Source organism: Oncorhynchus mykiss, chromosome 11 (genome assembly GCF_057628025.1).
Source record: "Oncorhynchus mykiss isolate SJ-2025 chromosome 11, ASM5762802v1, whole genome shotgun sequence".
NCBI lineage: Eukaryota > Metazoa > Chordata > Actinopteri > Salmoniformes > Salmonidae > Oncorhynchus > Oncorhynchus mykiss.
The window spans coordinates 25,429,369-25,453,809 of NC_143032.1; the positions used below are offsets into that span (position 1 = coordinate 25,429,369).

The 24,441-nt window shown below is 43.0% G+C and overlaps 1 protein-coding gene across 8 annotated transcripts in view; it reads left to right on the plus strand.

Moving 5' to 3' along the window:
* Positions 1-24,441, plus strand: part of pfkpa (phosphofructokinase, platelet a) — a 30,659-nt gene that overhangs the window by 4,221 nt on the left and 1,997 nt on the right. The window contains exons 2-21 of one of the 8 annotated variants that reach the window (XM_090189780.1): positions 5,370-5,443; positions 7,182-7,262; positions 7,441-7,630; positions 8,298-8,463; positions 8,568-8,612; positions 8,766-8,874; positions 9,174-9,269; positions 9,578-9,673; positions 10,872-10,964; positions 11,657-11,782; positions 12,187-12,251; positions 12,906-12,975; positions 13,408-13,554; positions 15,457-15,527; positions 17,905-17,992; positions 20,428-20,580; positions 22,851-23,015; positions 23,380-23,441; positions 23,659-23,770; positions 23,889-23,988. In XM_090189780.1, the coding sequence (XP_090045906.1) occupies positions 5,370-5,443; positions 7,182-7,262; positions 7,441-7,630; positions 8,298-8,463; positions 8,568-8,612; positions 8,766-8,874; positions 9,174-9,269; positions 9,578-9,673; positions 10,872-10,964; positions 11,657-11,782; positions 12,187-12,251; positions 12,906-12,975; positions 13,408-13,554; positions 15,457-15,527; positions 17,905-17,992; positions 20,428-20,580; positions 22,851-23,015; positions 23,380-23,441; positions 23,659-23,770; positions 23,889-23,988 (2,109 nt within the window). Of the gene's footprint in view, positions 1-5,369; positions 5,444-7,181; positions 7,263-7,440; positions 7,631-8,297; positions 8,464-8,567; positions 8,613-8,765; positions 8,875-9,173; positions 9,270-9,577; positions 9,674-10,871; positions 10,965-11,656; positions 11,783-12,186; positions 12,252-12,905; positions 12,976-13,407; positions 13,555-15,456; positions 15,528-17,904; positions 17,993-20,427; positions 22,245-22,850; positions 23,016-23,379; positions 23,442-23,658; positions 23,771-23,888; positions 23,989-24,441 lie in introns of all 8 variants that reach the window. The other 7 variants (XM_090189779.1, XM_090189778.1, XR_016484430.1 and 4 more) reach the window with 7 other exon arrangements.

The window sequence follows — 24,441 nt, forward strand, 5'->3', positions numbered from 1 at the left end:
CTCAGGACTGGGTACTGTCGCCGGACGCTCTGGACTGGGTACTGTCGCCGGACGCTCTGGACTGGGTACTGTCGGTGGACGCTCTGGACTGGGTACTGTCGCCGGACGCTCTGGACTGGGTACTGTCGCCGGACGCTCTGGACTGGGTACTGTATCCGGACGCTCAGGACTGGGTACTGTCGCCGGACGCTCTGGACTGGGTACTGTCGCCGGACGCTCTGGACTGGGTACTGTCGCCGGACGCTCTGGACTGGGTACTGTCGCCGGAAGCTCTGGACTGGGTACTGTATCCGGACGCTCTGGACTGGCGAGGCGCACTGTAGGCCTGGTACGTGGTGCCGGCACTGGTGGTACTGAGCCGAGGACATGCACCTCAGGGCGTACTGGACTGCCGAGGTGCACTATAGGCCTGGTGCGTGGTGCCGGCACTGGTGGTACCGGGCTGGAGACACGCACCTCAGGGCGAGTGCGGGGAGCAGGCACAGCACGTACTGGGCTGTGGAGGCGTACTGGAGGTCTGGAGTGTAAAGCTGACACAACCCGTCCTGGCTGGATGCTCATTCTAACCTAGCCAATGCGAGGAGCAGGAATATAGCGCACCGGGCTAGATATGCGCACTGGAGACACCGAGCGCATCTCTGCATAACACGGTGCCTGACCAGTTACACGCTCCCCACAGTAAGCACGAGGAGTTGGCTCAGGTCTCCTACCTGATTTAGCCAATCTCCTCGTGTGCCTCCCCCAAAACCCCCCAAAATTATTGGGGCTGCCTCTCTGGCTTCCGTGCTAGCCGTGTACCCTTATATCGTCACCGTTCCTCCATTCTCCTGTATCCCTCCTCGCACTGTTCCAAAGAATCCCATGCAGGCTCTGGCACTCTCCCTGGATCGATCGACCAACTCAATCTCCTCCCAGGTTGTTACCCATTCATAATTATTTCAGGTCCATCTCTCCATTAAGCGCTGTTCCTCCCAATCACGCTGCTTGGTCCTTTTAAGGTGGGTTATTCTGTCACGTTCGTCGTAGTGAGAAGACCAAGTATGAGTACATACTTTTAATGAAGACCAAGAACACTTAACAAACTATACAAACCGCCCATGACGCTATCATAATACTAGTGCAGCCACAGGCAACTAGACATAGACAATAACCCACAAAATACCCAAAGAAGATGGCTGCCTAAATATGGTGCCCAATCAGAGACAACGATAAACACCTGCCTCTAATTGAGAACCAATCTAGGCAACCATAGACATATATAAACACTAAGATGGTCAACAACCCCATAAACCTACAAAACCCCTAGACAGTACAAAAAACACACACATCACCCATGTTACACCCTGACCTAACCAAAACAATAAAGAAAACAAAGAATACTCAGGTCAGGGTGTGACAGCTGGTAATATGGGTAATATCTTCTTAGGGAACTGGTCTGTCTGCCCAATATAAAGGATCAAAATTGTCGGAGGAATAAAAATAGCATAAATAGGAAAGTATACCAGTTTCATTTGAGGACCAGGATGTTGACAACTGTGCCATACAGATTGCAAAATAGTTGGGAAGAGTTTTTTGATGGTTGGGATTGGGATTCCATGGTACAGGGTGTGTGAGTTTATATTTAAAAAAACAACACAAGATAAAAGACTTCATGCTTTTCAGCTAAAATGATTATATAGAATCCTTGACACCAACAAAATGTTGAATATTTGGGGCATAAAATCATTAAAGCTCTGCAGATTTTGTTGTGAGGATACAGAATCAATAGACCATTTATTTTGGTATTGCCCTCAGGTAGCCTGTTTCTGATCTCAGGTTCAGGAATGGCTGAAAATGCATAGCATTGATCTAAAATTGACCCTATAAATAGTACTGTTAGGAGATCTGGAGAGACCGGGTCAGTCAATTACTAATATACTAATACGCTTAGAAAAAGTATTTATCTTCAACTCACAATCTGTGGATTCTATTCGATTAGATAGATTGAAATTGTACATTAAACATCACAGCATAGTTGAAAGATATGTGTTGCGTAGAAACCCAAAGTGGGTGGCCATCAGAGATAGATGGGATGGGCTGAGGGAAGCTGAGGGTTGGTTTGTGGAATTGGAGACAAGTTGGAGTGGAGTTGCTGTGTGGGAGATAGAATGATGGTCAAAGATGAACGTTTAAAAACAAAAAAGTCCAAATAAAACATAATAAAAAGTACATTTGAATGACACTGATGCAACTAATGCCAGTTTGCCTGAGGCTGATGCCGTGTAGGTGTTTGTACACATGAATATACACACTCTCTCATTCAAATAAACACATACAAGAACACACACATACATGTAATAGTGCCAGACATGCACACAAACCTATTCAGTTCAAATCAAAATCAAATCAAATGTATTTATATAGCCCTTCGTACATCAGCTGATATCTCAAAGTGCTGTACAGAAACCCAGCCTAAAACCCCAAACAGCAAGCAATGCAGGTGTAGAAGCACGGTGGCTAGGAAAAACTCCCTAGAAAGGCCAAAACCTAGGAAGAAACCTAGAGAGGAACCAGGCTATGTGGGGTGGCCAGTCCTCTTCTGGCTGTGCCGGGTGGAGATTATAACAGAACATGGCCAAGAAGTTGAAACTGGAGCAGCAGCACGGTCAGGTGGACTGGGGACAGCAAGGAGTCATCATGTCAGGTAGTCCTGGGGCATGGTCCTAGGGCTCAGGTCAGTTGAAACTGGAGCAGCAGCACGGCCAGGTGGACTGGGGACAGCAAGGAGTCATCATGTCAGGTAGTCCTGGGGCATGGTCCTAGGGCTCAGGTCCTCCGAGAGAGAGAAAGAAAGAGAGAAGGAGAGAATTAGAGAATGCACACTTTCACACAGGACACCGAATAGGACAGGAGAAGTACTCCAGATATAACAAACTGACCCCAGCCCCCCGACACATAAACTACTGCAGCATAAATACTGGAGGCTGAGACAGGAGGGGTCAGGAGACACTGTGGCCCCATCCGAGGACACCCCCGGACAGGGCCAAACAGGAAGGATATAACCCCACCCACTTTGCCAAAGCACAGCCCCCACACCACTAGAGGGATATCTTCAACCACCAACTTACCATCCTGAGACAAGGCTGAGTATAGCCTACAGTTGGCATTGCTGTTATGATTTTAGTTGTCATTGATGTCATTTGTTTAAAATGTATTATTTTGTTTTATTCTTTTTTTGCATTGTTGTTTTCTTCTGTCTTTTCCTTTTTTCTCTTTAGTTAATTCTCCTGGTTGTTGGTGCATTGGGTGGGGAATGGAATTAATTTTATTTTTAATTTTTCTTCTTGGGGGACTGTGGGAGGGGTCTCGAATGGTTGAGGGACAGCTATTGGGGAACTGTGGGGGGGATCTTGGAGGGTTCGGGTTCACGTTTTTAGGCCTGGTGGTAGATTGGTCAACGTGCCCTTAAGCAGGGCATTGACCTTGGATGGTTCTGTGTGTCGCTCTGAATGGGAATCTGTTGGATAACTGGTATGATGTAGTTGTTGAGCGGCTTCACTGCAAGTATATTGTATGTTTCGAATATTCAATAAAAAAATATATAGAATAAAAAAATATATAATTTAACTGTTTGGGCAAGAAACAAGCCATTTGCTCTGTATTAATGGTGCAAACCTAACAGTCACGAGTCTGCGCTTTATTCACGGTGGCTACTCTATCCAGAGGCTACGGTAGAGCGAAGCCTAATCATTACAATTATTATCTGCGTGATTAGTTTTTTCTTCATTTTTTGTTGTTGTTGCTAATAATCTGAGCTTTATGCGTCTCACCCGGCAGCATTAGGTTTGTGCCTGAAACGGAACATTTTAATCTACGTTAGGCATGCTGTAAAGAAATACTGAAATTCTGTTATTTATTCCAATTAATATCAGAAATGTGAGTATTTTACCCATAATGAATTTTACTGTGCATTCTACAGTGTTTTTATATTGAAAAGTCTTACAGTGCAGTCAAGATGCCTTTGACTCAGCCAGGAATGGCCAGGAGTACACTGATCGATCCCCTGTGGGAGGCTTTATAATGCCAAAGCAATGTTGTCTGCCTCACTGCGCTGCAGGGTTCACTGTAGCTGCAGGCCTTACTGCTCAGCCTCTGTTTGGCCCCAAACAAGTCTCGGGCCTCAGAAAGTACAACTGCTGTAGTACTCATCTGGAGGATCAGAGAGCATTCAGGCCGACTGAAAACAACAACAAGAATGTCAGCTTCAGGAAGAAGTCCCACTGGGCACAGATGCCAGTTGATTTAAATGTGGTTGAGTTGTCAACTAATGTGAAATCAACAAAACATTTCAAAATATCATTGGAGTTAGATTAAATGTTGGGAGAAAAAAAGAAAACAGTCCCTTACATTGATTACTTTTTGCAAATCCGTTTTGGACACTGATTCAACGTCATCCCATTACATTATTGTTGTTGTTGAAATGACATGGGAACAACGTTGATTCAACCTGTTTGTGCCCTGTGGGATGAGTCCGTCAGACTTGTAGCTCACAATAGCCATATGTTCTCTCTGGCTCTGCCGCACTCATAATCAGATCGTTTACAAGAGGTAATACGAATATAACGATGCTATTCATATTCATGTAGTTACGCCAACAGAACAGCGATGATCACTTGACTTGTAAAGTGGCATCTGATGATCCCTTTATGATGATTATGGACGAAGAACTATGGATTTGTCATTATGTAATAGCTTTTATAACACACTCAATGTAGGCTCGGCCCTATGAGGTTCATTTAGAGAAGTCTGTGCCAGTTCTTATTCTTTTTTTTTCTCCCCTGCTTTCTTGCTTTCTTTCATATCCTCCTGATGGTCAATCTCAGAAGTGTGTTGCTTAGTAACAGCTTAGCCTAGCAACTATTACACTGTGAAACCAAACGTTTATCAGATTGTTTATAAACGCCTTGGCCTCGTCAGCCAAGTTCCATGGATCTGCCTGGTCTAAAGCACACAAATCATTATTCCTACTGTCTAAGAAGTTACAGTAGGTTAACCTGACATTAGAATTGTAGGCACAGAACACCATCTTTACAATTCTCCCCAAGGCAACTGGAAGCGGACTGCACAGTGTTGGTATTTTTTGGAAGCGAGGCTCTTTCTTATGGTGATAAAGGATTCAGACTTCGGCCTGAAAGGGGGCATGACATTACATGTTGAGCTATTCACCACTTACGCTCATAAGTGTATGCACAGGACTCATGTGCTTTGGCCATATGTTCTCTTGTTGATTTAATTAGACGATGTAGGACCCATCGCTACAGGAGTCTTAAGCAGTATTCAAATGTTGTTATTTAAAAATGCCTTATTCAAGTGAGTTTTCTGTTGACCAGGAATGAATGCTGCTGTCCGGGCAGTCGTTCGAATGGGAATCTATGTGGGAGCCAAAGTTTACTTCATTCGCGAGGTGAGTCTAGACACTCTGTACACACAGCACTACTTTAGAAACAATAAAAATCCTTCCTTACCCAAGGATACGTCAACAGGTGGGACTATCCTATCTTGAGTTTTATTCCCGGGACAAAACACTTTGTAAACACCTTACTGAGCTGAGTATGTTCCTTCCATCCAGGGTGGTTTTGTATGTAGACAAATATAGGATGACTGATCAACATTTAGAATCTTCTCAAAATTAGCCGATTAGAGGCTACCGCCCAACATTTGACCAGCTCTTGCGTCCATCATGTGGAAGCTGAATTACAAACACAAGGATACATGCCTACAGTAGGCTACAGTACATGGCAATGTGTGTGTTGCATATTCTAACGTCTGGATGGAACCAGACCATCTATTTCACATATAGCCTACACGCTGACAAATGGGCCTGGTTTCGCTTACCTCGGGTCTAATGATGATACATATGTTGAATGAATTAGGATATGTTAAGCCTCTATGCAGCTGACTTCCTGGGCAGGCTAGGGCCTAAAATGCCTGCTCATTCTGTAATTTGTGTACATGGTGGCCTATACGTTTATATCAACGACTAAAGGCATTAGTCGACAGATCACATGTGTGTTCCCTTTCGGGTCTGCTCAGGTAATCTGTTTGGCTTCCGGGTCCGTTTAAACAGGATGTGAAAGCCAAAGACCTGATACACAGTAGGACATATTTGTTTTATAGCTCTTTGGTTTAAATTGCGACCATTCTGGTTGCATAGGCTATGCTCCTATAAGCATTGGTAGTCTGTGCAGCCTGGAGTTTTTTCATTTGGTAGCACCAGTCCGCCTCAAAGTATATTCACTCAGATTAACATTGAATGGCAAAATGATGTTTGTGCCATTTGGAGTAGCCTAAGCAAAGTTATTACATGTGTATCGTTTCCTGTCAGTAGGCCTAAGCAAAGTTATTACATGTGTGTCGTTTCCTGTCAGTAGGCCTAAGCAAAGTTATTACATGTGTGTCGTTTCCTGTCAGTAGGCCTAAGCAAAGTTATTACATGTGTGTCGTTTCCTGTCAGTAGGCCTAAGCAAAGTTATTACATGTGTGTCGTTTCCTGTCAGTAGGCCTAAGCAAAGTTATTACATGTGTGTCGTTTCCTGTCAGTAGGCCTAAGCAAAGTTATTACATGTGTGTCGTTTCCTGTCAGTAGGCCTAAGCAAAGTTATTACATGTGTGTCGTTTCCTGTCAGTAGGCCTAAGCAAAGTTATTACATGTGTATCGTTTCCTGTCAGTAGGCCTAAGCAAAGTTATTACATGTGTGTCGTTTCCTGTCAGTAGGCCTAAGCAAAGTTATTACATGTGTATCGTTTCCTGTCAGTAGGCCTAAGCAAAGTTATTACATGTGTATCGTTTCTTGTCAGTAGGCCTAAGCAAAGTTATTACATGTGTATCGTTTCTTGTCAGTAGGCCTATGCTCTGGTTGTTGTTACATTTGCATAATTATTTGAGCGGTACAAAGTTGGTGCATTGTATCATTTCAACTCACCTGTGAGGGTGAACAGGAAATTCAGCAACTCTTGTAGGACAGGGTTAGGGTTCAAAGTCAAAGTCAAGTTGACAACTTGACAGTGGAAGTTTTACAAGTAAAAAAATGAAGGAGGCTTTTATATATTTGAAATAGTGGGGGGTTGTTAAGCCTAGGAAGTGTGCGTGCCTGTGCGTGTGTGTGCGTGTGTACTTTGTGACATCTGTGTTGTATCTACAGGGATATCAGGGTATGGTAGATGGCGGAGAAGAGAACATAAAGGAGGCATCATGGGAAAGTGTCTCCAGCATGTTACAAATGGTGAGTACTGTACCATCCATGTAGGACAGAAATAGATGACCACACACTGAATCACAGTAGCCTATTTACAAAACCAGTAGACATAGACAGAGCTATAATTGATTGGTGTGAGTAGGCATCTTGCATCTGGGCTGTATTTTACATCCACTTCAATGTTTGTGTAATGCCACCATGCCAGGGTGGCACTGTCATTGGCAGTGCCCGGTGCAAGGAGTTCCGGTCCCACGAGGGGCGTCTGAAGGCAGCCCACAACCTGGTGCAGCGTGGCATCACCAACCTGTGTGTGATCGGAGGGGACGGCAGCCTCACTGGGGCCAACCTCTTCAGAGAGGAGTGGAGCGGACTGCTGGAGGAACTGGTCCAGCAGGGTGGGGAATGGGGCTGGTTTTGTTTCTACCGGGGACAGGAGAGGGGTTAGGGATCGAAGATTTGGAAAGATTGCAAGGTGGGGACTGGCACTTCAAGCGGGGACAGGAGAGAAGTACGAGAGAAAGGGATTGCAGAGAGAAAAGTACTGCAGAAGGGTTTGTTTGCTGCGGGGACAGACAGGAGCATGATGTAGGGGTCATTGAAAGAGAGCTTAGAGAAAGGTATGGGGCTGTAAAAGAGAGAGGTCATACTGACAGGGTGACATATTGACACTGAAAAGAAGTGGAAATGTCAAGAGTGGTATTGTGGTAAGCTGAACAGTCTTAAAAGTGTATTTGCACATGAGGTAATCCATTGTGAGCTTGCTGCTAGAACAGGATAATAAATCCCCAAATGTTTTTCATCTGAAAGGATTTGTCCGGGAAGGCAAAGAAGGTTTTTATTTGAGAATGAATTGGTCGTAGTTTCTCATTGTGTACCCGTGTTGGATGTTTCGTATCCTAACTTAGAATGAAGCTCCAATGTCAAGTTAACCTTTCTGCTTAGAAGTTATGGCTAATCCCACCTCACATTGAAGAGTCAGGGATCTTGGAATAAATTGCTTTCCTTTATTTCAATCTTAGTCACAAAAGTATATAATTGCATTGTTCTTAAACTTTGCCACAGGGTTGATTGATGAAGATGCTGTCCAGAAGTATTCAGCCCTGCACATCGTCGGGATGGTGGGGTCTATCGACAACGACTTCTGTGGCACCGACATGACAATCGGGACGGACTCTGCCCTGCACAGGATCATAGAGGTGGTTGATGCAATCATGACCACCGCACAGAGGTTAGCAATAGTAGCTTTAGCAAATGTTGTCTGCGTTTTTACTTTGTCTGTGAGCATATGATTCTCTCAAATGTCATCTTCTCACTCGCTCATCTCTCTTTCAGCCACCAGAGGACATTTGTGCTGGAGGTCATGGGCAGGCATTGTGGGTAAGACAGACACAAACTTATTTAAAAACTGATATGCTAACACACCTTATGTGTGTGACCTTGTGTGTGAGTTCAGATCCGTCCTGTGGGGCCGATGGGTGCTGTTGTCTGACTTGTGTGTGCGTCTTTGTGTGTCTGTGTGTGCGTCTCCAGATACCTGGCTTTAGTGAGTGCCCTGGCGTGTGGTGCTGACTGGGTGCTGATTCCTGAGATGCCCCCTGAGGACGGCTGGGAGGAGAAGATGTGTCAGAAGCTATCTGCGGTAACGTATTAACTCAGCAATCCTTTAACCTCACAACACTTCTCACTGTAATAATTCATGCTCGTTCACTATCCAGTTTACTCTGTTTCGTTGTTGTTTATATTGAACAATTTACAATAAATGATTACTTTTAGAATAAAATGAAGTTACCTTACCAAGAATGGGAACAAGTTTAGTTCAATGTCACATGAAGCTAACATTGCGATACGATCTGATCTGCAGTTATTTGGTCATGTCACGGTCATTTACCTGTGTGTTATATGCTGTTTTCTGTTTGGAAATGAAATGTTATGGTCCAGACTCGCTCCAGGGGTTCAAGGTTGAACATAATCATAGTGGCTGAGGGAGCCATTGACAGACATGGGAAAGCTATAACCGGTAGTGTTGTCAAGGACGTGAGTACCTTAGCGTGTTACAGGGCCAAAACCAAAAGTACGTAGGCCCAACAGTGTCAAAATAGTCCACTGGCAAACGAGCAGAGTATTATGTGTCGACACCAAGTTAGTAAATGATGTGATATTAAGGACATGTTCCAACAAAGAGATTGTGAGCATTTTTTGGTTAATAAACCGCCAAGAATCAACACTTGCTCTCTGGTCCATGGACAATGTTTTCACTGTCGGGCCCTCCGTCTTTTGCGAGCCCATGCCAAACCTCTGTTTTAGTTTCTGTCATGTGTCTTCCACCCCCCTCCCTCATATAGAACCGGGCAGGAATGAAAAGGCTGAATATCATAATAGTAGCCGAGGGGGCAATTGATTGTAACAACAAGCCCATAACGACAGACCATGTCAAGGATGTAAGTACAGCAACTCAGACCTATAGCAGACAGCTCCTGCTAGGCCTCTATCGCTACCGTGCTGCCCTTGGTGTGGCTTCACTCGCTGACTGTGCACTCTGGTTTGAATGCTCTGACGCGCACACACACACACACACACACCCTGCGGTAAGACTGCTTCCTGAGTGGCCTCAAACTGACTTTACAGCTGATAACCTGCTTTTTCCCCTCTACCTTCTTAATTTGCTGTGTGACAGCTTTAGCAGATACGTTTGATTAACCTACTGTACATGTCTAGCCAGGCCTATGGAACGCGGTGTAAAAGAGGTACATTTTGTACAAAACGCATCAGTACTTCCGCTGTCAAATACACTATAAATGGAAACTAATTGAGTTGCATGGTTAATCATTTTGAAAATGAAGTCCTTTTATAATCTGAGCACAATATGACACAGCATATTACCATTTCATTCTAGGCCCTCAGGAATTGAGGCAAAGCATTTAATCCAGCGTGTGCTTGAATGTCTTATTTATTTATTTGTGTCACATTTTGAAAGTCAACCCTTTTTTAAGCTTGGGATCTGTGCGTCTTGTAAAGACCCCACAAACATGACTGGAATACGGAGGATGGGTTGCATGTGCATTGTGTTTTCCCTTTGCTCAACTCTTCAGCTTGTGGGAGTATTTTCTCCGTGTTTAGTACAAATGTGTATGTCTAGAATATATTAGGTCAAATAATATCTGATGGTTTACTTGCAGTACGTAAAGATACAACACTACTTGCTTCAGTATTTAGCCTAGTATTAGAGCTAACATTTCAGTATTTAGCCTAGTATTAGAGCTAACATTTCAGTATTTAGCCTAGTATTAGAGCTAACATTTCAGTATTTAGCCTAGTATTAGAGCTAACATTTCAGTATTTAGCCTAGTATTAGAGCTAACATTTCAGTATTTAGCCTAGTATTATAGCTAACATTTCAGTATTTAGCCTAGTATTAGAGCTAACATTTCAGTATTTAGCCTAGTATTAGAGCTAACATTTCAGTATTTAGCCTAGTATTAGAGCTAACATTTCAGTATTTAGCTTAGTATTAGAGCTAACATTTGCATGAGTGTATCGCATGACCATTACTCCTATGCCATTACTATAAGACAGACTTTAAAAGAGTGCCGCTAAAACCACCTCAATCTAGCTAAAACATGGTTCCTGTTGTCCCAGCTTGTTGTCAGATGCCTGGGGTTTGACACCCGTGTGACAATCCTGGGTCACGTCCAGAGAGGAGGAACCCCCTCTGCCTTCGACCGTATCCTGGTAGGTATTCTGACCACATTCCTGGCCGTTACCCCACATCTGCAATCGTGTACTAGCCTGGTCCCAGATATGTTTGTGCAGTTTTGCCAACTCCCATGCTTGGCGTGACAAAATGACCATAAAAGCTGACAGGGCAGTACAAACAGACCCGGGACCAGGCTAGTAGTGTACAGCAGTCCCACGAGATTAATCGTGTGGAAGACATGCACTCACTAGGCCTGGGGAGGAAACAACTGCTGCTTTTAGGCTAAGCACATTAACAGATTTGAGGACATGGCACATGTGTTGATCTCGGCGTACTGGTCTATCATAGAGAGTGGGAGAAATCCAGGGCTGACAAGCTCTTCCAGTTTGCCTACATCCTCTGAAATACAACAAATGAAAAGAGGAAGCAAGAGAGCATGAAAACAAGAGGGAGAGTGAGGGAAACAGAGAGAGGGACGGCGATAATCCCTGTGTGAGCTCAGGCAAAGAGGAAGAAATGTCAGTATATGTTTAATGTGGTCCCGTTTGGCTCGGTTGCTAAGAGCATTACCCTAGCAGTGCCAATGTCTTGGGTTGAATTCCAACAGGGATCACATTCTGTACATGTACTAACATGCACTCAGTGTATTGTACATTGCTCTGGAGAAATGTTTCTTGCTGTGGCATCTTTCCTATCTTTATTATGTGTGGCTGTGTGTTCTCTCCAGGCCAGTCGTATGGGTGTGGAGGCTGTCATTGCCCTGTTGGAGACTACAGCTAATACACCGGCCTGTGTGGTCTCTCTGTGTGGAAACCAGGCGGTGAGACTGCCTCTCATGGAGTGTGTACAGATGGTAGGTAGACAAGAGTACTGTAGCCAGGACAAGGCAGCTTGCTACTCGTGTGCACACGCACCCTCACACTCACAAACACACATGGAGGAATGAGAGAATTGCCTGATGGGAAATATAAGTGCATCAAGTGGGTGAATGATGAATGTTGTTTTGTTCTCTGAGCGAGGTGTTTTTTGGTTAATCGCTATCCAATGCATGTGGCTGCCGGTTGCTTTCACAGAGCAGCTCTCAATGACTGCACTGCAAACCCTTCGGATCTTACCTAGATACCTACCGTTAGATTGCATCGACTTGATGTCCTACTAAGGCAGGAATCACATACACATTAGAAAAATGTATAAGTCACTCGGAATAAAAGCGTCTGCTAATTTGCATGCAAATATGAATCTGCTTTGGTTCACCAGACTCAAGAGGTGCAGAAAGCCATGGATGAGAAGAAGTTTGAAGAGGCTGTGAAGCTGCGCGGCAGGTACAGCCACGTCACCAACCACTGTAGTGGCTTTGTACAGCTACAGCCACAGCCACAACCACCAGCACAGTGTGAAATATTAGGGACAGTGACCCGTTTCTCGTGCTGATGTTAGTAGGCCTCTTGACACGTGACCTACTGGGCCACTGACACACACACACACACATACATACACAGAGAGAGCAGCAGCCAGCATGAAAGGACCTGGTCAGGCAGTAAATTAGATCACTATATTATGTCAGGGTCACCCAGTTTGGAATGATTGGAGTTCACTGAGGGACATCCTCTTCACCAGTTAGGACAATGCTTACCCATTTACAGTATAAAAGTAGTGGGTTAATGTTGAGGAACTTGTTATTATTAGGGACAGGAGATTTTCTTGACCACCTGATCTGGCTAGGAAACACTCTGGACCCTAGTTATAACCTGAAACTACTGCCGAACCTAGAGGTGTTCCTGGTCACGTGGTCATGAATCACTCCCGGCTCCACTTATTAACAGAATGCTAGGATCAATTGAACCGGGCTGTAGGGCCCTATTCTATCAGTCATTTTGGTCTCACTTTGTGCTAACGTGCCTAAGTGGATTTCTGTTCCTTAGTATTTGTGTAATATCTATATTGTAAGACATCTTTCCTTTTTTGTCTGATTGCAGGAGTTTTGAAAACAATCTGAAGACATACAAGCTCCTGGCACACCGTAAATTAGAATCAGAACTCCCACATGTAAGTCAATCACAGGTCATGAGTCCTGCATGGTGACAGAAAGTCAACATTGTTTTATGTTTGCTCAAGTTTCCCCTCCCCATATTCCTGTAAAATCTATAACAGGAAGGATGTTTATTTTGCACACGACTTACACTCCAAGTCCATTTTCCAGTGTTGAGAATGTTTTTCATCAGTGTTGCCTCTTCTAACATGTTTCTAATGTGTCAGCGTGGTCTATCTCTGTCTGAGCTAGCAGGGGGTATGCCTATGACCTAGCCTTAACATGTGTGCATAGGGCCAGAAAGCAATTATCTAACCTGCCCAGCTCTGTTGCCCCTTTCCCCCTTCCCAACCTAGCTCTGTAACCCCCTGCTTAAAAGTTAAATATATATATATATATTCAGTTGACAGTTTTGGTAATGGTGTATCCTGTTCCCCTTTTCCCTGCAGAGTAACTTCAACATTGCTGTGCTGAATGTGGGAGCCCCCGCAGCGGGCATGAACGCTGCTGTCCGCTCTGCCGTCAGGGTGGGCATCTCTGAGGGACACAAGATGTTCGCTGTCAACGATGGCTTCGAGGGATTCTACAAGGGACAGGTAATCATAAACAGACAAAACGAGTTGTATTCTTATGTTCTTCTAACAATTTATAACACCTATCATTTGGATTAGAAGATGCCACACAGACTCAGAGATTCACTTACAATAATGTACTCTAGATTAGTTTGACTGCAAACAAACACGCTTTGCCGCCACAGGATCGCTCATATCTCTGTTATGTACCATTTTGGTATGAAATGGGCAGATAAAATATGGACATGAATGAAGAAAAAAACAAAAAGAGAAAAGATGGCTGTCTAGCCGACAGTCTAGCTGACAGTTGAACAGCCATGTCACCTTTAGCTGTCCACTGACTCCATGGCCGTTAATGTTTAGGTGATTGATAGGTAGTACAAGCAGTAGGATAATCTGACCAGATTAGTGTAAATCAATTACTTGGTCAATGATGTCACTTCCCCTCCCAGGTAAGAGCAGTACCACTCTGCACCAACAGGGGGCCACGTGACATGGCTGACGCGTAATACAAATACTTCACTGGAGTAGGCTTGTTTTGTTATTGTCCCCCTGTGCCATTCATTTATAAAAGGGGATTCATTCCAATGAAAGACCATGATGTATCTTGTAAATCTAGTTCTACTGGTCTTTCCCTACTGGTACTGAACTAGAAATTCTCAGTCTCAGCTTTAGTTGGATCTAAACTCACTGCGGTAACACGAACAGTTCAGTACATGGATTTGAAGCACATGCCCAGTAGTCCCTAGATAGCTGTATTTGACAATAATCACTGGTGAATTTAGAATCCCGTCCTAGGTCTCTTAGACAGCTATGCACAGGTTTCTTAGAGAGGGTTATGTGCAGCTACAGTTGAAGTTGGAAGTTTGCATACACTAATGTTGGAGTCATTAAAACTTGTTTTTCAACCACTCCACAAATTTCTTGTTAACGAACTATAGTTTTGACAAGTCGGTTAGGACATCTACTTTATGCATGACACAAGTAATTTTCCCAACAATTGTTTACAGACAGATTATTTCACATGATTTCATACTGCTCAGGAAGGAGACGCGTTCTGTCTCCAAGAGATGAACATACTTTGGTGCGAAAAGTGCAAATCAATCCCAGAACAACAGCAAAGAACCTTGTGAAGATACTGGAGGAAACGGGTACAAAAGTATCTATATCCACAGTAAAAACAAGTCCTATATCGACATAACCTCAAAGGCCGCTCAGCAAGGAGGAATTTAGCTAAATACAGGGAAATACTTGAGGGAAACCTGTTTGTCTTCCAGAGATTTGAGACTGGGACAGAGGTTCACCTTCCTTCAGGACAATGACCCTAAGCATACTGATAAAGCAAGACTCGAGTGGTTTAAGGGGAAACATTTAAATGTCTTGGAATGGCCTAGTCAAAGCCCAGACCTCAATCCAATTGAGAATTTGTGGGATGACTTAAAGATTGCTGTACTCTAGCAGAACCCATCCAACTTGAAAGAAGAATGGGCAAAAATCCCAGTGGCTAGATGTGCCAAGCTTATAGAGACATACCCCAAGAGACTTGTAGCTGTAATTGCTGCAAAAGGTGGCTCTACAAAGTATTGACTTTGGGGGGTGAATAGTTATGCACGCTCAAGTTTTCCGTTTTTTTGTCTTATTTCTTGTTTGTTTCACAAACAACAAATAGTGGTAGGCATGTTGTGTAAATCAATACAACACCTCCAAAAATCCATGTTAATTCCAGGTTGTAAGGCAACAAAATAGGAAGAATGCCAAGGGGGTGAATACTTTCGCAAGCAACTGTAAGGGCAACCAATACAAGTTACAGTAGGCTCCAATATTTTCTCAAGCATTTCGCTACATCCAGCAACACCATCTGCTAAACGTGGATGTGACCAATACAATGTGATTTGGTTTGTTTTGATTGTGTTTTTGTCCCTTCAGATAAAAGAGATCAAATGGGCAGATGTCGGAGGATGGACAGGGCAAGGTGGATCTCTGTTGGGAACAAAACGGTAACGTCTCCATCCCAAATGCAAACTTATTTGATATAATATCACTCACTTGATTATAATGTTATAATAGTTTATAATACAGCATTTAGAGAAGCTATATAATTTCTTCCGTATAGCCAAATTTCCCCTATCAAGGTGTTTTGGTACTTCCCTTATGTGCTGCGCTTTTCTGTACGCTTACTATACAGTCAACTCTATCCTGCCCTCTATGCTTAGTGACAATAGCGGTAGGTGGATCGTTTGTCCAGATCTGCAATAGGTTAACTAGCAGTCATATCACATAGAAAGTCATTCAAATCTGCACAAATGTTCAATATGAATCCACAAGAAAAACATAGAAGAGTAGCTGATAGGCAGCAGAGAGGCTGGTGCGTCATTGCGCATGAAAGAACAGTAAACACATGAGACACACAGCTCAAAAAGCTCCCGTATTGATCTTGTTTAGGCCATACACATGTCATTTGATATATAACGGATGCCCCTCTTCACATTTCTCAAAAAAAAAAAAAAAAAAAAAAAAGTAAATTGCATTTTTATGAAAGTATATATTTTTGTAACAATTCTTTGATGTGCATGCAGTTGGGGTTTGGTTATATCCCGTGAATCGAATGATGGGAATCAAAATAATAAATTGTGAATCGCAAACAGTTAAAAAAAAAAATGTTGGGGGCTGTAGCATTCCTTTTGAATTGTTGCTGTAAAACTAATTTTGTATATTCTTTAAGTTGATTTAGACATTCTGTTTATCGGACATTGCAAATCAATAGATGCTGGTAGTCAGCCTGTATTGTATTTTTTTCTCTCGCTGACTGTTATACAGTGAAATAAATGTGTATGGGACAATATAATTATCCTACCTAGACTAGCCTACAACACTACAATGCAATGAACATTTGTACAATTATTGTTTTGAGTACAATTCTACTCTAGGCTGTAAACTGCAGTGAAAATGTCATTTGAATAATGGCACAAAAGCCCTGTTATTTAAATGTTGTCTTCCATTAATTCCATTTGGAACAGTTGTGGGTCTACTCTCAACAGATTATACAGTCCAGAAAGGCACAGTACAGGACAATCGGTCTGTATTTTTACTTCTGATATGGATGCGCTGTCTGTTGCCCATCATCATTCTTCCAAGTTGTCCTTCGGCCTCATAGGCCTATCTATGCGCACCGCAGGCCCAGTTATTCAGGAAAGCTTAACAAGCGTTCTGCTTCCTTTCCGATCCGAGCGGCTGTTCCTTGACCTAGAACCTAACGTTTCAATATAGCCTAAATATTTGTCATTTAAAGCTGCAATATGTAACTGTTTTTTGGGCGAACCGACCAAATTCACATAGAAATATGAGTTATTTATATGTCATTTGCATTGAAAGCAATTCTAAGAAGCGCTAGGTATGTTCAATGTGCGCTATTTCTATGCCTCCCGTGTTTAACTTTAGTTTGTGCGTTTTTTTTCCTTTGTACACCAGCTTCAAACAGCCAAAAATACAATTTGTTTGCGTTATGGAAAATATATTTCACAGCAGTTTAGATGGTACAATGATTATCTACACTACACTTACTTGTTTTGTCACAAACTGAAATTAGACAAACTATTACAATTTTAGCAACCAGGAAACGGCTGAGCGATTTCTGCATAGTACATCTTTAACTTTTAAAATGTATGACCTTTTTTTTTGTGTGGCATAAACGCAACCAGTCATAATGTTTCAAGCTGATGAGGCAACTTCAAAAGTCTCCTGTAGACTACCGGTTCACATTCGACTCCATTCTAATATCATTTCAGCATCCAAACGGCACACCGGGCCATTCGGTGAATGGAAAGAAACATCTGTCACAAAACACCAGAAAGTTTAATAACATTCAGAGTTTGCCAAGCTTTTGATACTGAGTAGACAGGGATGTATTTTCTGTAAGTCGAGATTGTCATACTGCATTTGATTGTGGTGTTGAAAATACAAACCGTGATGAAGCGCTCAGAGTCGGTAATCGGTATGCAGTTATGCGTTGCTTATTGGTTGTGTGTGGTGCATTGGCACGGAAACCCGCTGGTGGAAAATCATTGCATTTATTTTATATAATTATAAATATAGCATCAAAATGTAGAAAAACTGATTCCCCCTAGCTGATTATTGTCTGCAGCCAGCTCTGATCGTAGTGTAATGAGACGGGCAGGAAATGTGAACTCGACTGTGGTGGTCAGTGAACCCTCGACCTTCAGGCCCGTAGCCCAGGGTGGCATCGACTGTGCCTCAAAACCATGCTGAAGTGCAATTATTTTTTACAGTACACAGGTAGGGTCTCCTCCCCACCCCACACACTAAATGTAAAACTGTCTAACTCTTCTGTTGCTTTATCCTATTTTCTTTTTTCAGAACTCTCCCTGCAAAGCATGTTGAAAAAATTGCTGAGCAGATGCGAGCACATAACATAAATGCATTGTTAGTTATCGGAGGATTCGAGGTATGTTGACGCCTGTTGTTTTTACTATATAGTAGATATTATTATTTCATGAATTTCGAGCTTTGTGTTAGATTTGATTTTTTTACACATTTTTCATGTATTTTACAATATATACAGTACCAGTCAAAAGTTTGGACACACCTACTCATTCAAGAGTTTCTTTATTTGCATTATTTTCTACGTTGTAGAATAATCGTGAAGACATCAAAACTATGAAATATCACATATGGAATCATGTAGTAACCAAAAAAGTGTTAAACAAATCAAAATATATTTTACATTTGAGATTATTCAAAGTAGCCACCCTTTGCCTTGATAACAGCTTTGCATACTCTTGGCATTCTCTCAACCAGCTTCATGAGGTAGTCACCAGGAATGCGTTTCAATTAACCAATGTGCCTTGTTAAAAGTAAATTTGTGGAATTTCTTTCCTTAATGTGTTTGAGCCAATCAGTTGTGTTGTGACAAGGTAGGGGTGGTATATAGAAGATATCCTATTTGGTAAAAGACCAAGTCCATATTATGGAAAGAACAGCTCAAATAAGCAAAGAGAAACGACAGTCCATCATTACTTTAAGACATCAAGGTCAGTCAATGTGGAACATTTCAAGAACTTTTAAAGTTTCTTCAAGTGCAGTTGCAAAAACCACCAAGCGCTATGAGGAAACTGGCTCTCATGAGGACCGCCATAGGAAAGGAATACCCAGAGTTACCTTTGCTGCAGAGGGAAAATTTATTAGAGTTACTTGACATGCACCTCAGATTGCAGCCCAAATAAATGCTTCACAGAGTTTAAGTAACAGACACATCTCAGCATCAGCTGTTTAGAGGAGACTGCGTGAATCAGGCTTTCATGGTCGAATTGCTGCAAAGAAACCACTACTAAAGGACACCAACAAGAAGAAGAGACATGCTTGGGCCAAGAAGCACAAGCAATTGACATTAGACCAGTGGAATTCTGTCCTTTGGTCTGATGAGTCCAAATTGGAGATTTTTGGTTCCAGCCGCAGTGTCTTTGTGAGACGCAGAGTAGGTGAACGGATGATCTCCGCATGTGTGGTTCCCACCGTGAAGCATGGAGGAGGAGGTGTGATGGTGTGGGGGTGCATTGCTGGTGACACTGTCAGTGATTTATTTAGAATTCAAGGCACACTTAACCAGCATTGCTACCACAGCATTCTGCAGCGATACGCCATCCCATCTGGTTATCCCATCTGGTTTGCGCTATCATTTGTATTTCAACAGGACAATGACCCAACATACCTCCATGCTGTGTAAGGGAAATTTGACCAAGAATGAGAGATATGGAGTGCTGCATCAGATTACTTGGCCTTCACAATCACCTGACCTAAACCCAATTGAGATGGTTTGGGATAAATTGGACCATAGAGTGAATGAAAAGCAGCCAACAAGTGCTCAGCATATGTGGGAACTACATCAAGACTGCTGGAAAAGCATTCCTCGTGAAGCTGATTGAGAGAATGCCAAGGGTGTGCAAAGCTGCCTTCAATACAAAGGGTGACTATATTTAGATTTTTTTTGGTTACTACATGATTCTATATGTGTTATTTCATAGTTTTGATGTCTTCACTATTCTACAACGATGTAGAAAATAATAAAAAATCAAGAAAAACCCTTGAATGAGTAGGTGTGTCCAAACTTTCGACTGGTACTCTGTATTTGTAATTAAATTCATGATTCAAATGAATCATTCACATGTATTATACTGTAGATGTAAAGTATTAATATGTATATATAGCTAATATATAACTTTGTAATGCTTATTGTGTGAGTTCATCATAGAAAACATTGTTATGTTGATTTTGCCAACCCTTTCCATCAATCTGCTTCTTTGTAGCGTTGGCTCGTACCCACCTGCTTTAATGCATAGCCATGCACATTATTTGGTACTTGTTGTTGCATCAAGTGCATAAGTAAATGAATAATCCGTTCAATTTAAGAATTCGAAAAAAACAGTTGGTTCATTGTTCAGTTTTTGATTTCAGTTCAAAACCTAGAATAGATCCTTTAGTTGAGGCATTCAAAACATTCAAATGAATAGTGAACCAACGGTCTGAAACTTAAAAGATAAGTGATAATTTGGTCCCACTGGAAAACACAGAATGCACATTAAGTCACACGTCATTTCACGCACACCTGTGCACTAGGCTCACCAGCTTTCTATATATGTGTATGTAAGAGTGTGTTCAATTGAGTTTGTGTGTGTGTGTGTGCCTGTGCGCGTGTATGCACACGTGTGTAGGAACACTGTGTGTGTATGTCTGGAGTGGTACCTGTGTTTCACGCTGCTGTCCGTTGTGATAGACTTGGCTCTCCCCTTGGCATCCTTTCATGTCTCCTCCTCCCTGACTGTCAGTCTGCTTTATCAGCACCATCTCGTAACTAAAACCCCTGGCTCTGGCTCTGCCCTGCAGGCCTACCTGGGACTCATGGAATTGTTAGAAGCCCGTGGGAAATATGACGAGTTCTGTGTGCCCATGGTCATGGTGCCAGCCACTGTCTCCAACAATGTGCCGGGTTCAGACCTCAGCATTGGCGCTGACACAGCTCTGAACGCCATCACTGATGTAAGCGAGGCTGGAAAAAAAAGAGATAGCCACACCTACTTCCTGGTAGGCTCAGCCAATCACATAAAGGGGCAACGCTGACCTGGACCAACCCCCTCGGCCTTCCATTTACCAGCATCAGCCAATCAGCTATCACGATCAGCTATCCTGGCCAACATTTGCATTGATACAGTTGACAGGGCAAAAGGTTTTGGACCTGAATAGGAAAATGTTTTATTTTATCTACTGTACTAAATTTGACTAAATGTAACAATTGATTCAATAACACCGTTTCTGAAATTAACAACCATGCAGTGAATGTTGGCTAAATATTTCCCTCAGTTTATAACTAACAGATAAACATTCATTACACATAGCTTGAATTTGAATACACATTATTGATCCCCAGAGGGGAAATTGGATGGCTGGTAAACCAAAGCCGAGTTGTCCCTAGCACTCCCAGGTAAGTGCGTAATGACATGGAGGCATGCTTTGACCGTACCTATGTGTCGTGGTGGCCACCATGTTTGCTCCAGCCTGCCCCTTGACTGTGTGTGTACCTCATTAACAAAGACCATCGGTCAACAACGTTCAGGCTTTACACTGCTTAGTGTTTAATAGAATGCTCTTTTACCCTCTAAAAGGCACAAACTAACATGCTGTAGTTGTTAGGTCGTGGTAGCTAAGTAGTTAGTAGCTGTTGAAGCTCTCACATTGATACTACGTGTGTGCTATTGCTAAGTTTGCATAAAACATTTTTTTAGAACGATCCCTTAGTAAGTGTTTTGTGTAAAGATTACAGCAAAATGGTGAACAGTTATTTTTTTTTAGCACACGGTTAAATACTTTAGTGATTATTCATCCGCCAGAATCTTATCCAGTTCGTTTTTTTTTTTTTACAAAGGTCCTTGTGTTACTGTACAAGAGTCCTCTTTTTAAAGGATTGTATACAGCAGTTAGGCACAACATCACAACGTTGTTGTATGCATCCAAACCGCATGTTGTGAAACGACAAGGCAGAGGACCAGTCTGGGCTACAAGTTGACCGACATCTCTTCCTCATTCATCTCCGTCCCCCCTCTGTCAACATCCTCATCCTCTGTTTGTGGACTTGACCCTTGCTTGTCCTGCCACCTGTGTGCCCCGCCTCCAGCCACCGTTTCGATTGGCTGAGGTACTGTAGGCAGTGTCACCGGCTGCATTGAGCTGCGAAACCCAAACAGACCTCTCTCTGCCTCTCCATCAGATGAATCCCTTCTTTTTTCAACCCTCCAACCTCTCCACCCCCTCCTCTCCTTTCCCAGCTCCTTACCGTAGCCTTTTCCTCCATCCTTCCCTCTCTCTTCCCTCCCTCCGTTCCCCGCCCTCCCCCTCTCTGCCAATGGGAAGCCATAGCTGCTATCACACGGAAAGAGCCCGGAATAGCAGGGTACACTCGATCAGTGTCTCCGAGAGGTGTGTTCGACCGTCTCTCAGTCAGAAGTCTCCCCCTGGTTGTCTAATGCGTGTTGTACTACTGCCTACTGCTTCAGGCGCTTGAGTGTCTTCTGCAGCTGTATGAGGCTCGGTCCAGCTATGAGGAGTTTTGCATCCCCATGTGTATGCTGCCTGCCACCATTAGTAACAATGTGCCTGGCACTGACCTTAGTATTGGGGCAGACACAGCCCTCAATTCCATCGTGGAGGTAAGGGACAAACCCCCGCTAAGATCACACTACTTTGATGACTTATCGATTGAAATCTCTCTTCTAGATGTTTTACCTCTGTTACAAAATATCACAACATTTAGATGTGCAATGTTTAGACAGTATCACACACTGCATGTAATGTAACATGTTTACCACTAAACGGTATATACTTTTTTAGCCTTCTGCAGGTCTCCAGTCTTTTGGGGAATAGAACATTTTAGAACGAACGGGCCTATGTGTGCTTAGTATAGCAAGCAAGCCGTGTCGTGGTATCATAACCACTCAATGACCTGCGGCAGTATCAGAATGCTTTATGGTTGTCTGCTATGAGTAGGGCGGAGTAACACTATGATGAGGGATGTACTATCACGAAGCCTGGGTTGACTTATTCACTTCAGATGGGTAAACATAGCGTGTCGTGAACAATCCAGGAATTCTCAACTTATTATGTATGAACAGAATGAGAAAGAACATGAGTTCACATGTTTTAAGCACCTTCTGTTGTGGCAGTAGTCTGCTTGGAATGGTGTGTTTGTTCATTTGATCTCCCGACTAATGCTGTCGGCGTCTGTCTAACTCTGCGAGTGTGTTTGTGTGTGTCAGACATGCGACCGCATCAAGCAGTCTGCCAGCGGGACCAAGCGGCGTGTGTTCATCATTGAGACCATGGGAGGGTACTGTGGGTACCTGGCCAGTGTCGGGGGGTTGGCTGCTGGGGCGGACGCTGCCTACATCTACGAAGAACCCTTTGACATCAGGGACCTTCAGGTGAGACAAACGCACACTTAAACAAACAAGAATATATGTGCAAGTTCATTCAGAAAAACCTCTCCCAGACCTTCAACTTGAACCCTCATAGCAGTCTCATAACCATGACATACTGTAAATGGAATATGTCCTAAGCAGTTATAGCAGCTAACATCAGGTTATGACCATCTGCCTTTGCAGAGACTGTTGTTTAGGTAAGATACTCAAGTTGCTCTATTTGGCTAGCAGTGCAGTATTATAGTAGAGCATGTGTAAGTGGAACAGAATGGATTTGTGCCCAATATAGATCAATGTTTTTAAGGTGCAGTTATGCTTTTTGCTGGTCAAGAGAAGGAACACTGACTCGTAGCATGTTTTCTTTCAGTCCAACGTTGAGCATCTGACAGAGAAGATGAAGGGAGCCATTCAAAGAGGATTGGTCCTCAGGTAACGCAGTGCACTGGATGTGTCCCAATATCTCCTTTTCGGTGAAGGCAAGAGAAAAGTGTACACTTTGGGAGAAAGGAGAGATAATTGGGACGTATCCACTCACTCACCGTCTCATTCAATCCCTCTCTCACTCACTCCCTCACTCACTCCCTCACTCACTCACTCACTCACTCCCTCCCTCACTCACTCCCTCATTCTCATTTTGGTGTGGCAGAAATGAGAACAGCAACGAGAACTACACGACAGACTTCATCTACCAGCTGTACTCTGAGGAAGGGAGAGGAGTGTTCGACTGCAGGAAGAATGTACTAGGACACATGCAGCAGGTAGGTAACCGTAGAATACTCTGTGGATGCGTCCCAAAACAGATCCCTATTTCCTATAATGTGCACTACTTTCGTGAAGAGGAGAATATAGTGACAGCTGTTGTGATTGTTTTGAAAGGGAGGGGCACCATCTCCTTTCGACCGCAACTTTGGGACAAAGATCTCGGCCAAAGCCATGCTATGGCTCACCAAGAAAATGAACGAGACCTTCAGACAAGGTACAGTAGTAAAGACTGTAGTCATGCCAGTAGATTCCTAGTGTCCTCAGAGAAGATTGTGATCGTGATGCAGCACCTTTACCTGGATCTGTCATGGAGTCCTTCAATAACTTTTTGGGTGTTTTAGGTAGTTTTGTTCACAATGCATCCATCACACAGCAGATTTCAAATTCCCTCCGGTTTCATTTGCGTATTTGTTATTTAATATAATGTGTAAGGGCTATGTTGAACACTTTGCATGATGAAATTGCAAGTAACTATTCCATAATAAATGTGACAATTGCGCTTAAACTGCACTATAAGTGCATACCACATCATGTAAATAATTTTTTATATTACTTATTTACTAAGTAAATAAATAGTAAAATAAGTACTATACTAGTTTCTTGATTAAGGCTAACGTTAAAACATTACATTCTTCTTTGTTTTTTTGTCTATTTGTTTGTGCACATG